The sequence below is a fragment of the Tachyglossus aculeatus genome, chromosome X5 (assembly GCF_015852505.1).
Source record: "Tachyglossus aculeatus isolate mTacAcu1 chromosome X5, mTacAcu1.pri, whole genome shotgun sequence".
Taxonomy (NCBI): Eukaryota; Metazoa; Chordata; class Mammalia; order Monotremata; family Tachyglossidae; genus Tachyglossus; species Tachyglossus aculeatus.
Genome location: NC_052097.1, coordinates 5,143,492 through 5,156,126, shown reverse-complemented (window position 1 = coordinate 5,156,126; position 12,635 = coordinate 5,143,492). Strand labels below are relative to the sequence as shown.

General features: G+C 44.2%; 1 protein-coding gene across 3 annotated transcripts in view; it reads left to right on the top strand.

Annotated features, from left to right (window-relative positions):
• WDFY3 (WD repeat and FYVE domain containing 3) overlaps positions 1-12,635 on the top strand; it is a 226,385-nt gene that overhangs the window by 157,613 nt on the left and 56,137 nt on the right. For all 3 annotated transcript variants that reach the window (XM_038769261.1, XM_038769260.1, XM_038769259.1), the window contains 3 exons: positions 3,463-3,597; positions 4,551-4,730; positions 7,581-7,814. In XM_038769261.1, coding sequence (XP_038625189.1) covers positions 3,463-3,597; positions 4,551-4,730; positions 7,581-7,814 — 549 coding nt within the window. The remainder of the gene's footprint in view (positions 1-3,462; positions 3,598-4,550; positions 4,731-7,580; positions 7,815-12,635) is intronic.

Genomic DNA, 12,635 nt, shown 5'->3' with positions numbered 1-12,635 from the left:
CGCTTACCCTGTGCCTGTCACTGTACTAAGCCCTGGGGTAGATACCTGGTTGTCAGTTTGGACATAGTACCTGTCTGACACAGGGTTCACAATCTTAATCCCCATTTTCCAGTTGAGGGAACTGAGGCACAGAGAAGTGAAGTGACTTGCCCAAGGTCACAGAGCAGACAAGCGGCAGAGCTGGGATTAGAACCCAGGTCCTTCTGGCTCCCAGACCCAGGATCCATCATTCATTCATTCATTCATTTAATCATATATATTGAGTCCTTACTGTGTGTGCAGAACACTGTACTAAGTGCTTGGAAAGTAGAATTCAGCAATAAAGAGAAACAATCCCTGCCCTCAACAGGCTTACAGTCTAGAAGGGGGGAGACAGGTATAAAAACAAGTAAACCTGCATCAGTAGTAACAGTATAAATAAATAGAATTATAGATATATATCCATCAAAACAAGTAAACAGGCATTAATATAAATAAATAGAATTATAGGTATGTACATACACACACATATACACAAGTGCTGTGGGGCGGGACAAGGGGGTAGAGCAAAGGGAGCAAGTTGGTGTGATGGAGAAGGGGAGCTGAGGAAATGTTGGGCTTTGTCTAGGAAGGCCTCTTGGAGGAGGTGAGCTTTCCGTAGGGCTTTGAAGGGGGGAAGTGTGCTAGTTTGGCGGATGTGAGGAGGGAGGGCATTCCAGGCCAGAGGTAGGACGTGGGCCAGGGGTCGATGGCAGGACAGGCGAGAACGAGGCCCAGTGAGAAGGATAGCGGCACCAGAGGAGCGAAGTGTGTGGGCTGGGATGTAAAAGGAAAGAAGGGGGGTGAGGTAGGAGGGGCCAAGGTGACGGAGAGCTTTGAAGCCAATAGTGAGGAGTTTTTGCTTGATACGGAGGTTGATAGGCAACCACTGGAGATTTTTGAGGGGGGTGACACTCCCAGAACATTTAGGCCACGCTGCTTCTCGTGGACAGATCAATTCCATGCATCAAACGAGAGTGAGCCGGAGGTGAAATGTCTCCAGGGAGAACAATCGATTGGTGGTGTTGATTGATGCAGAGTGACTGGGAAATTCATTGCAACAGAGTTAGTAGGTGCAAACCCTAAGTATAAGAAGTTTGCAGTCTACAGGGTGCAAAGAAGTCATTGAACAGGCTCAGTTTGCCTTTTTGGTGGAGATCCAGAGAGATTTTACACTTTGTTAGAAAGGAGCACCTGGCTGCTTCTGGGCACCCACAAGTGTGATGGTAATAATAATACTAGCAATAATAATTGTGGTATTTTGTAAGCGCTTACTATGTTCCAGGCACTATACTAAGCCCACGTAAGGTAGGTACAAGTTAATTGGATTGGACATTGTCCCTATCCCACATGGGGCTCACAGTCTTAGTCCCCGTTTTACAGATGAGGGAACTGAGGCATGGAAAAGTGAAGTGACTTGCCCAGGGTCACACAGCAGATAAGTGGCAGAGCTAGGATTAGAACCCAGGTCCTCCTGACTCCCAGCCCCATGCTCTATACTCAAAGCCATGCTGCTTCCCTAATCTACAGTGATCCCTCGGTGATCTAGAGTTGACTAGATTGTAAGCTCCTTAAGGGCAAGGATCATGTTTATCAATTTTACTGTACCCTCCCAAGAACTTAGTACAGTTCTCTGCAGGTAGTAAATGCTCAGTTAGTACCATGGGGAATGATTAAATGGCAGAATTCTGTATTCCGGTTATGAAAAGGCAGATCATTGACACCCTTGTTAAAATAAGATAGTGTTTAGGTTGTGGAAGTAGAGAAAATGGGAGAATTCTGATTTTGTTAAGAAGATGAAATTGGGGTTTGTTCATTTGTATGTGGAAAAACTTTTAAGCTTCACTGCCCTAAGCTCTTTAACAGGAAAAAATCACATCAGCGTCATGTAGTTTTCAAAAAGATTCTAATAAGTTGAAGTCCCCTTAGGTAGCTTACATGGTCTAGTGACTTGGATGTCAAAATCACTCTGCATTAAGCCCTAAAATGGAGTTTCATGTCTTTGCTAAAGGAGTCAGCCTTGAGCTAAATTGCAAGTTGCTAAGGAAGTCTCTTATATCGTTCTAAAGCATTTTAGTATTTGTTATGTTTAAATGTCAAAAACGATAGGCCAACTTAGTTCCCTTTCTTTTCAGCTCTCTGGCTGTTTTTGGAAGCTTGACAGTGGAATAAAGAAGTGTGACCTTAAAATACTGTTGATTTGTGTTAGCAGAATAATTGTGATATTTGTTAAGCACGTACTCTGTGTCAAACACTGCGCTCAGCGCTGGGGTAGATACAGTTCTTCAAGGTACTCAAGTCGGACGAAGCCCCTGTCCCTCATGAGGCTGTCAGTCCAATTGATAATGTCAAATCAGAATAAAAATCAGAATAAAATCAAAGTTCATTCCAGAATGGCCAGTGTGTTCCAGTTGTCTAAATAATAGAATCAAATCAGAATAAAAACAATACCCATGCCGAAACAGCCACTGTGGTCCTGTTATGGTGGCTTAATATCTAACCTTCTAGACTGTAATTCCCCTCTCAACATCACACCTGGAGAGTTTCCAGCACTCTACCAGTCTCAGCTTTGGGATGGAGAGTGAAGCAGAGGCTTTCCCGGCCCACTCCTAGCTTGGCCAGTGGCTAGCGAATAGAAGGCATTCTGCTCCAAGTTAAACCTCACCCACGCTGGGCAGCAGCGACATGGGAGAGAGTCGAGAGCGGAGACCCGAGTTAACTGTGCAGAAGGAGGTGCACAGTAGAGAAGCAGTGTGGCTCAGTGGAAAGAGCACGGGCTTTGGAGTCAGAGTTCATGGGTTCAAATCCCGGCTCTGCCAATTGTCAGCTGTGTGACTTTGGGCAAGTCACTTAACTTCTCTGGGCCTCAGTTACCTCATCTGTAAAATGGGGATTAAGACTGTGAGCCCCACGTGGGACAACCTGATCACCTTGTAACCTCCCCAGCGCTTGGAACAGTGCTTTGCACATAGTAAGCACTTAATAAATGCCATCTAAAAAAGGAGGTGATGGTAAACCACTTCGAGGTTTTTACCAAGAAAACTCTATGGATACGCTACCAGAACGACTGCAGATGGAGAGCGGGGTGTTCTGAGAGAGATGTGTCTGTGTTGTCGCTATAGGTCGAAAACGACTCAATGACATAAGACAAGGCTGTAAGCTCATTGTGGGCTGGGAATGTGTCTGTTTATTGTACTGTCCCAAGGTCTTAGTACGGTGTTTTGCACACAGTAAGTGTTCAGTAAATGGGATTGAATGAAATTCGGTTGAATAAATGTGGGAAACTAACTCAGAGAGAAGGCGTAATCTGAATTTACATCTCTCTCCCCTACCCTCCTGAGAATCTCAGTTAGAGATCCTCTGGAGATGAACGTTTGGACAAGACTTTAGGACACAAGAAACCATGAAGCTGTGTTTGATTCTTGATCTGTTTGGTCCCCGCAGTTTGATTTGGATTCCATCTGGACGTTTATCTTTGGCGTTCCCGCCTCCAGCGGCCCGGTGGTTGGCTCCATACACAACGTCTGCACCGAAGCTGCGTTTTTGTTGCTGGCCATGCTACGCAGCATGCTGAATTCGGTAAGTCTGAGGGGACCTGGGATAACCTCCTGCCCCCTGATCTGATAGCTTTTCCACTGGATGTTCCTCTGAAATATCCTAATAATGATAATTATCATTAAGCACTTATTACGTGTCAAGCACTGTAAGCTAAGCATTGGGATAGATACAAATTAATCAGGTTGGACACAGTCCCTGTCCCACTTGGGCCTCACTGTCTTATCCCCATTTTAAACAGATGAGGTAACTGAGGCATAGAGAAGTGAAGTGACTTTCCCAAGGTTACACAGCAGACATGTCATGGAAGCAGGATTAGAACCCAGGTCCTCCTGACTCGCAGGCCCATGCTCTATCCACTAAGCCACCTGGCAAGATATAAAGCACTTTTAAGTTACCCTCAAATTTTGCTGAGAAGTGGAAAATAATAACATTGAATGGGAGTGAAGCATTCTGCTCAAATATCTGTTTGTGTGTCTCAGGTTTCTGTGTTCATAATGGCCACTAAAATGTATTCTTAGACTCCCTATCACTATGCAATTTTCCTCACCCGTGATTGCCTCATTTGAATTCAGAGTTATCAGGCAGGACGGTCAATAATAATGATGGCATTTGTTAAGCGCTTACTATGTGCAAAGCACTGTTCCAATCTAAACTAACTTCAGCCTATTTGCGGTAACATGGATTTGGAACAGATATTATTGTAGCGCATGAAAACTTAATACTGTCTCATTGGTTTTGGAGGTCATCAGCATGAAATATTCACCAAGCAGCTATCAAACTGCTTTATTGATACGGAGGAATAATCTTCTTTTTTCCGCCATACAACTGATGGGGCCTGGCGGTCATCAAATGGCGCAAGCCCTAAAATAAAACTCCGCGCTCACCAGAAGGAGGGAGGTTTCTTTTTTTTCTTCCGGTGTTTTTAAGGCCCGACATTTACCTACTCCTCTTTTTCTTTCTTTCTTCCTGAACAGCCATGGCAGTCGGAAGAGGAGGGGTCATGGCTGCGTGAATATCCTGTGACGTTGATGCAGTTTTTCCGGTACTTGTATCACAACGTCCCCGACCTCGCCTCCATGTGGATGAGTCCAGAGTTCCTGTGCACCTTGGCAGCAACCGTGTTCCCTTTTAACATCCGCCCCTACTCCGAGATGGTAGGAGGGAACGGGCCCACCAACTCTGTCGTATTGCACTCTCCCAAGTGCCTAGTACTGTGTTCTGCACACAGTAGGTGCTCACTAAGTACCAGTGATTGATTGGGAGCAGGATACCAACCACACACGATCCATGCCAAACACTCCCACTCTCTTATTTGGCCAAAGCATTATTATTATCATTCTTATTGGAAAGCAGCGTGGCCTAGTGGATAGAGCAGGGCCCTGGCAGTCAGAAGATCATGGGTTCTAATTCTGGCCCTGCCACTTATTTGCTGTGTGACCTTGGGCAAGTCACTTCACTTTTCTGCAGTTACCTCATCTGGAAAATGGGGATTAAGGCTGTGAGCCCCATGTGGGACAGGGACTGTGTCCCTCCCGTTAACTTGTATCTACCCCAGTGCTTACTACAGTGCCTGGCACGTAGTAAGTGCCTAACAAAACCCTTATTATTATTATTATTATTATTATCATCATCATTATCAGGTTGGTCACAGTGCTGTCCTGCATGGGGATCACAGTCTGAGATGGAAGGAGAATGAGTATTTGTTAAGCATTTACTAGGTGCCAAGCAGTGTGCTAAGCACTGGTATAGGCAGAAGATAATCAGGCCCCACATAGGGCTCACAGTCTAAGTAGGAGGGAGAACAGATGTTGAATCTCTGATTTGCAGAAGAGGGAACTGAGGTACAGAGAAGTTAGGGGACTTGCCCAAGGTCACACAACAAACCAGTGGCAGAACCAGGAATAAAACCTCCGACACCCAGGCCTGTGCTCTTTCTACCAGGCTATGCTGATTGAATAATAATAATAATAATAATAATGATATTTGTTAAGCACTTACTATTTACCAGGCACTGTATTAAGAGCTGGGGTAGATACAGGGTAATGTGGGGGATACAAGAGAATCAAGTTGGACACAGCACTTTGTGTGTGCAGAACACTTTACTAAGCACATTCCCTACCCACAAGAGTTTGTGGTCTGCATTTCCACTTGAAAGAATGCTGGTCTCTAGAGAAGCCATAACATTTGCCTTGTAACCCAAAATACCCAGGATGCGGTGCTTGTAGTTGTAACCAATATGCTCTGCTCTTATGGGTCTTTGATTTGTAGAAACTTATTTTGAAATGGCAGCTACAGAGTCACTTTCTCTAGAACTCCCTAGACCTTCATGACTGTTATTTTTTCCCACCATAGAGTTCTTCCAAGTTTACCATCTGATTTCTCTTCTGCTCTGCCCTTAAACGAGTGTCTCCATAGTTTCCTTCCTCTCTGAAGTGAGAAAAATTGTTTCTTTTATTTGTTGGCTTTGTCTTTTGGGCTGAAATGGGTATGGGACTGAGAAGCCATTGCAGGTGTGGTAAGTATACAGAGTTTCACGTTGTCTTTACATGGAATACACTGGATTGTTTCCTAAATGTTTTCTTTAGCTCCTTTTGCCTTTATTCCTAGCTAATGTTATCTTAGAACAAGTGTATTTAGTCTGACACATTCACTTCTTTGATTCAGTTTAAGCCCGCTCTCCCTAAATCAGCTCCTAAACCAAAGGCGGGGCAAGTTCCTTTTCAGCAGATAAATTCAAGTAATCACGGGCACCTTCCTTTCAAACGCTTTCATTTATTTCAAAGATTGTTGTTTAATGAGCGGTGTTCAAGGAGCAAATCCCGGTCCTTTAAGAAAAAGGAGCTCATGGCCTCTGCCCTGGTTATGCAATAACTTTTCAAAAAGTAATTATTTCTGTTAATGTCTATCTCCCCCTCTAAACTGTGTTCGTTTGGGTGGGGAATGTGTCTGTTCATTGTTATATGGTACTTTCCCAAATTCTTAGTACAGTACTAAGCACTCAATAAATATAATTGACTGACTAAACATGTTGCAAATCGCCAGACCCAATTAGATCTTCTGTAACTCAGGGCTCACCGTCTTGAAGAACCCCATGTTAAGGAAAACTCTCACTTTAATTGTACAACTGAGCCTCACAGAATTGCCTGTTCTTTTGTTTCTACAGTCTACCCAGACAGGCTCATGTCATCAGATGAGCCCTCCTTAATTCACCAGTGGCATTCTAGCCCAAACACATAAGCGAGGACCCTTATCGCACATTTGCGTTTCTTGAAAAGTTGGGGTTGAGTCAAATAGGGTGAAGGTTGTGAGCCTCTTGGGAGCTGGGACATGTCTGTTATCCATGTAATAATAATAATAATGGTAATAAATGGTTGTGTTGTTTTAGCACTTACTAAGTGCCTCACAATGACCTAAGTCCTGGGGTATCCACAAGATAATCAGGTCTCACATGGGGCTCACAGTCTAAGTAGAAGGGAGCACAGGTATTGAATTCCCATTTTTCAGATGAAGAAGCAGAGTCACAGAGGAGTTAAGTGATTTTTCCCGACGTCACAAAGCAGATACGTGGCGGAGCCGGAAATAGAACCGAGGTCCGCTGATTCCCAAGCCTGGGCTCTTTTCACTAGGGCCACCCTGCTTCCCTATTTTTTATGTATTTTTCTCTGGGACTTAGGTCAGAGCTTGGCACAAAATAGTCCCTCAGTAAATACTTTTCCTACTAAATGAATGCAGTAGCTGAAGAAATGGAAACTTGCGAATGATTCTTTTTTACTCCTATGAGTAAAAACTCAATGATGGTGAGCTGGTCACTTTCAAGATTTATTATATTTCTTCATTTCTTTTTTTTTTTCCTAGACTGTATGCTTCTTATGGGCAGGGAACACGTCTACCAACTCTTTTACATTGTACTCCCCCAAGCACTTAGTACAGTGTTCTTCATACAGTTGGCGTTCGATAAATAAGATTGATTGATTGATTTTTTTTATTTTCACTGTTTTGAAAAGGTCACCGACCTCGACGATGAAGTAGGGTCTCCAGCCGAAGAATTCAAAGCATTTGCCGCCGACACGGGCATGAACAGAAGCCAGTCAGAGTATTGCAACGTCGGCTCGAAGACCTATCTGACCAATCACCCGGCCAAGAAGTTCGTTTTTGACTTCATGCGGGTCTTGATTATTGACAACCTCTGCCTCATGCCCGCCAGCAAACAGACCCCACTGATCGATCTCCTGCTAGAAGTAAGTGAAGAGACCCCGGGGTTGGATGTTAGAGAAGCAGTGTGGTTTAGAGGAAAGAGCATGGGCTTGGGAGTCAGAGGGCATGGGTTCTAATCCTGACTCCACCACATATCAGCTGGGAGACTTTGGGCAAGTCACTTCACTTCCCTGTGCCTTAGTTACCTCATCTGTAAAATGGAGATTAGGATTGTGAGCCCCATTTGGGACAACCTGATAACTTTGTATCTACCCCAGTGCTTGGAACAGAGCGTGGCACATAGCACTTAACAAATACCATTATCATTATTATTATTACTATTCTCCCAAGCCTTTAGTACAGTGCTCTGCACGTAGTAAGTGCTCAATAAATACTACTGATGAGCCGATTGAATTTTCAATCACTTCATTTATGAAGTCGCCGGGAACCCAACAATGAGCATCTGTAACTCTAAATGATCCGCGTTCCCTGCCCTCTTTCATTCATTCAATCGTATTTATTGAGCGCTTACTGTGTGCAGAGCACTGTTGACACTGAACTAGTTGTGGGCAGGGAATATGCCTGTTTATAGTTATATTGTAATAATAATAATAATGTTATTTGTTAAGCGCTTAACATGTTCTAAGCGCTGGGATGGATACGAACAAATCAGATTGGATACAGTCCCTTTCCCCTATGGGCCTCCAGACTCAATCCCCGTTTTACAGATAAGGGAACTGAGGCACAGAGAAGCGAAGAGACTTGCCCAAGGTCACACAGCAGACAGGTGGCAGAGATGAGATTAAGACCTACGACCTTCTCACTCCCAGGCCTGTGCTCTATCCACTACATCTTGCTCCTTCTCAGGAGCTTAGTATAGTAGTCTGCTACAGTACTCTGCACACAAAATGTGCTCAATAAATAGGATTGACTGCGTGACGGTGAGCTTACGGTCTCGAGCCAATTCTTGCTTTTTATTTCTACGACATAACCACTGGTGTGCAGACGACAAAGAAAGCCGTATTTCAAGGTCCTCCCGGCTTCCCTATGAGGGGGTCTGAAATGCAAGAGCCTGCATTATTGTATTCTCCCAAGCGCTTAGTACAGTGCTTTGCACTCAGCGCTCAATAAATACGACTGAATGAATGAAAGAATGAATGAATGCAGGGCTTAGTGAAAGATTCAAGCAGTTGGAGTTTCCCTCTGGTGGTCAACAGAGTAACCAACCGTGGGTCTGTGATGCTGCAGGCTACTGCAGTTCCCCTTCAGATCCTCTTACTGAGCAGAGCCATAAAATTAAAACCGTGAAGGTGTGAGGCTTTTTATCCTCTTTAATTCAGTGTGTGCCTGGGAGGGCGACAGGAATCCATTGTACCCAGAATCCTCAAGTCATCAGTCCAGGCTTCAGCTAACCTGTTTCCATCAATTTCCTGAAGCTGGTTTTTTTGTTTTTGTTTTTTTTAATGGCTTTTCTTAAGCACTTACTACTTGCCTTTTAGACTGTGAGCCCACTGTTGGGTAGGGACTATCTCCATATGTTGCCAACTTGTACTTCCCAAGCGCTTAGTACAGTGCTCTGCACACAGTAAGCGCTCAATAAATATGATTGATTGATTGATTGCCAGGTGCTGTACTAAGCGCTGGGGGAGAAGCAGGGTGGCTTAGTGGAAAAAGCAAGGGTTTAGGAGTCAGAGGTCATGGGTTCTAATCCCAGCTCCGCCACTTGTCAGTTGTGTGACTTCGGGCCAGTCACTTCACTTTTCTCTCCGTTACCCCAGCTGTAAAATGGGGGTGAAGACTGTGAGCCCCACCTGGGACAACCTGATTACCTTCTTTCTACTCCAGTGCCTAGAACAGTGCTTGGCACATAGTAAGCGCTTAACAAATACCATCATTATTGTTATTATTATTACACAAGATAATCAGGTTGGACACAGTCCCTATCCCACATTACGTAGCATAGTGGGTGAACTTGTTCCGATCTATTTCGAAATAGAAATAGAGAAGCAGTGTGGCTCAGTGGAAAAGAGCCCGGGCTTTGGAGTCAAAGGTCATGGGTTCAAATTCCGGCTCCACCAATTGTCAGCTGTGTGACTTTGGGCAAGTCACTTCACTTCTCTGGGCCTCAGTTACCTCATCTGTAAAATGGGGATGAAGACTGTGAGCCCCCCCGCGGGACAATCTGATTACCTTGTAACCTCCCCAGTGCTTAGAACAGTGCTTTGCACATAGTAAGCGCTTAATACATGCCATTGTTATTATTATTATTATTATTATTATTATTATTATTATTATTTCCTGAAGGTGTGTTTTTGTTTTTTAATGGTTTTTCTTAAGGACTTCCTATGTGCTAGGTGGAGTACTAAATTCTGGAGTTGATACAAGATAATCACGTTGGACACAGTCCCTGTCCCAGATAGCATGGCAGAGTAGATAGAGCATGGGCCTGGCAATGAGAAGGTCATGGGTTCTAATCCTGGCTCTACCACTTGTCTGTTGTGTGGCCTTGGGTAAGTCACTTCACTTCTCTGTGCCTCAGTTAGCTTCATCTGTAAGATTGGGATTAAGACTGTGAGCCCTATGTTAGGACAGGGATTGTTTCCAACCCGATCTGCTTGTATCCACCCTAGCACTTAGTACAGTGCCTGGCACAGAGTTAGCTCTTAACAAATACCATTATTATTTGTATTATTTTATTACAGTACAACAGAATTGGTAGACATGTCCGCTGCCCACTTGATTTCCCTGGGCCTCAGTTCCCTCATGTGTAAAATGGGGATTATTATTATATTATTGTACTCTCCCAGGTGTTCAGTACGGTTCTCTGCACACAGTTAGCACTCAAAAAATACCATCGATGATGATGAGTTCACTCATTTCAGGAAGTGGGGCCGAGGCAGTGACCAGGACCTAGAGGAGAGGATCAGAATTCTAAGAGGCCATGCCCAAGTTTTCAGAAACTCCAGAGTGCAGCTCACTAAGGGTGGGCACTAGGTGATTCTGTCAGACTTTGTTGTACTGTACTCTCCCAAGTGCTTAGTACAGTGCTCTGCACACAGTAAGCACTCAGTAAATATGTTTGACAAGCTGACTAAGCACTGGGGTACAAGATAATTAGGTCAGACACAGTCCCTTTCCCACAGATGGGCTCACACAGTCTAAGAGGAAAGCAAAACTGGTATTGATTGAATCCCCATTTTACAGATGAGGAATCTGAAACACAGAGAAATTAAGTGACTTCCCTAAGGTCATCCAACAGGCAAGTGTCTACCTTGATGATTCAGATACACCAGCCCAGTCTTACTGGATTTGTCTCAAGCTTCTACTTATCTTTCCCCTATGCTTTATGACAAGGGAAAGTTGAACTTTTATCTCTTTAATGGGCAGAGCTATTGTCTCCCAGGCAGGCCCTCTAATCTCCTTTCTAGCTTTATGGCTATTGACTTTTACCTTGCTGATTGCCCAAGTAGAGCCGATGCCAAAAAGTGGAAAACAATTCCATTTTACCCTAGCTGATGATGCTACTTGAATTTCCAGAAGGTTTCAGGTTGTAATGACGGGCCGGCTTTTGACCAAGGCAGCTGCAAATGTTGATTTTCATCACCCTAGTTAAAATCAATAGATTCAGTAGAGCTAGAAGAACAGTGTTCCCATGACCTGAGATCAATAGTCACTTGACCCTTAGCCAGCCAGTCATATTTACTGAGCGCTTACTGTGTGCGGAGCACTGTACTAAGTGCTTGGGAGAATACAATATAACAGTTAACACAGGTATAGGTCACAGAGTCCTTTGGAGTATCAGCTCATTGTAGGCAGGGAATGGGCCTGTTTAGTGGTTTATTATACACTCCCAAGTGTTTAGTACACTCTCTGAATCCAGGAAGTGCTTAATAAATATGATTGAATGAATGAATGCTGCCCGTCTTCCCCCAACCCCCAACAGGTGACTTCATGAGTCCCTGACTCCGGTCCAAAGATTTGAGCTTGGTCCTTAGTCATTTGACTGAAGCCCCAGGGTATCATGGGGCTGGGATTGGTATGTACAATGTACAGTGTACATTGTACAATGTCAAAAATATGGATGGGGTATGGATTGGTATGTACAATGTACATTGTACAATGTCAGAAAGATGGATGGGGTCAAGAGAGCGGCGATCTCTGTGAGGGAGTAATATGGATTTACAGGGGAAAGGAGTGTGAGTGAGGAGGCAGGTGAGAAGATTATGATCAGAGAGAGGGATTTCAGAGTTGGTGAGGGTGGACACAGTGCAGCGGTAGGAGATGATGAGGTCGAGGGTATGACCAAGTTGGTGAGTGGGTGAGGTGGGGTGGAGCAAGAGGTTGGCAGCATCGAGGAGAGATAGAAGGCAGGCGGCAGAGGAGTCATCAGGGATATCCATGTGTATGTCGTACAATGTACAATGTCAATGTACAATGACCGGACTATTTATTTATCTTGTACCTATCTATTCTATTTTATTTTGTTAGTATGTTTGATTTTGTTCTCTGTCTCCCCCTTATAGACTGTGAGCCCGCTGTTGGGTAGGGACTGTCTCTATGTGTTGCCGACTTGTACTTCCCAAGCACTTAGTACAGTGCTTTGCACACAGTAAGCGCTCAATAAATACGATTGATTGATTGATTGATGTACACAGAAGCTCCCCCAAAACTCCTAGATTCTCCAGGACACACTGTCCTCTTACATATAAAATAATAATAATGATGATGGTATTTGTTAAATGCTTACTATGTGTCAAGCACTGTTCTAAGCGCTGGATCTCCCCACTATATCCCCCCAGAACTTTAGGGTCACTGTGAGCTTTAGTGTGGCAGTTCAGCTCCTTTGACTGCTGGGAAGCAGCGTG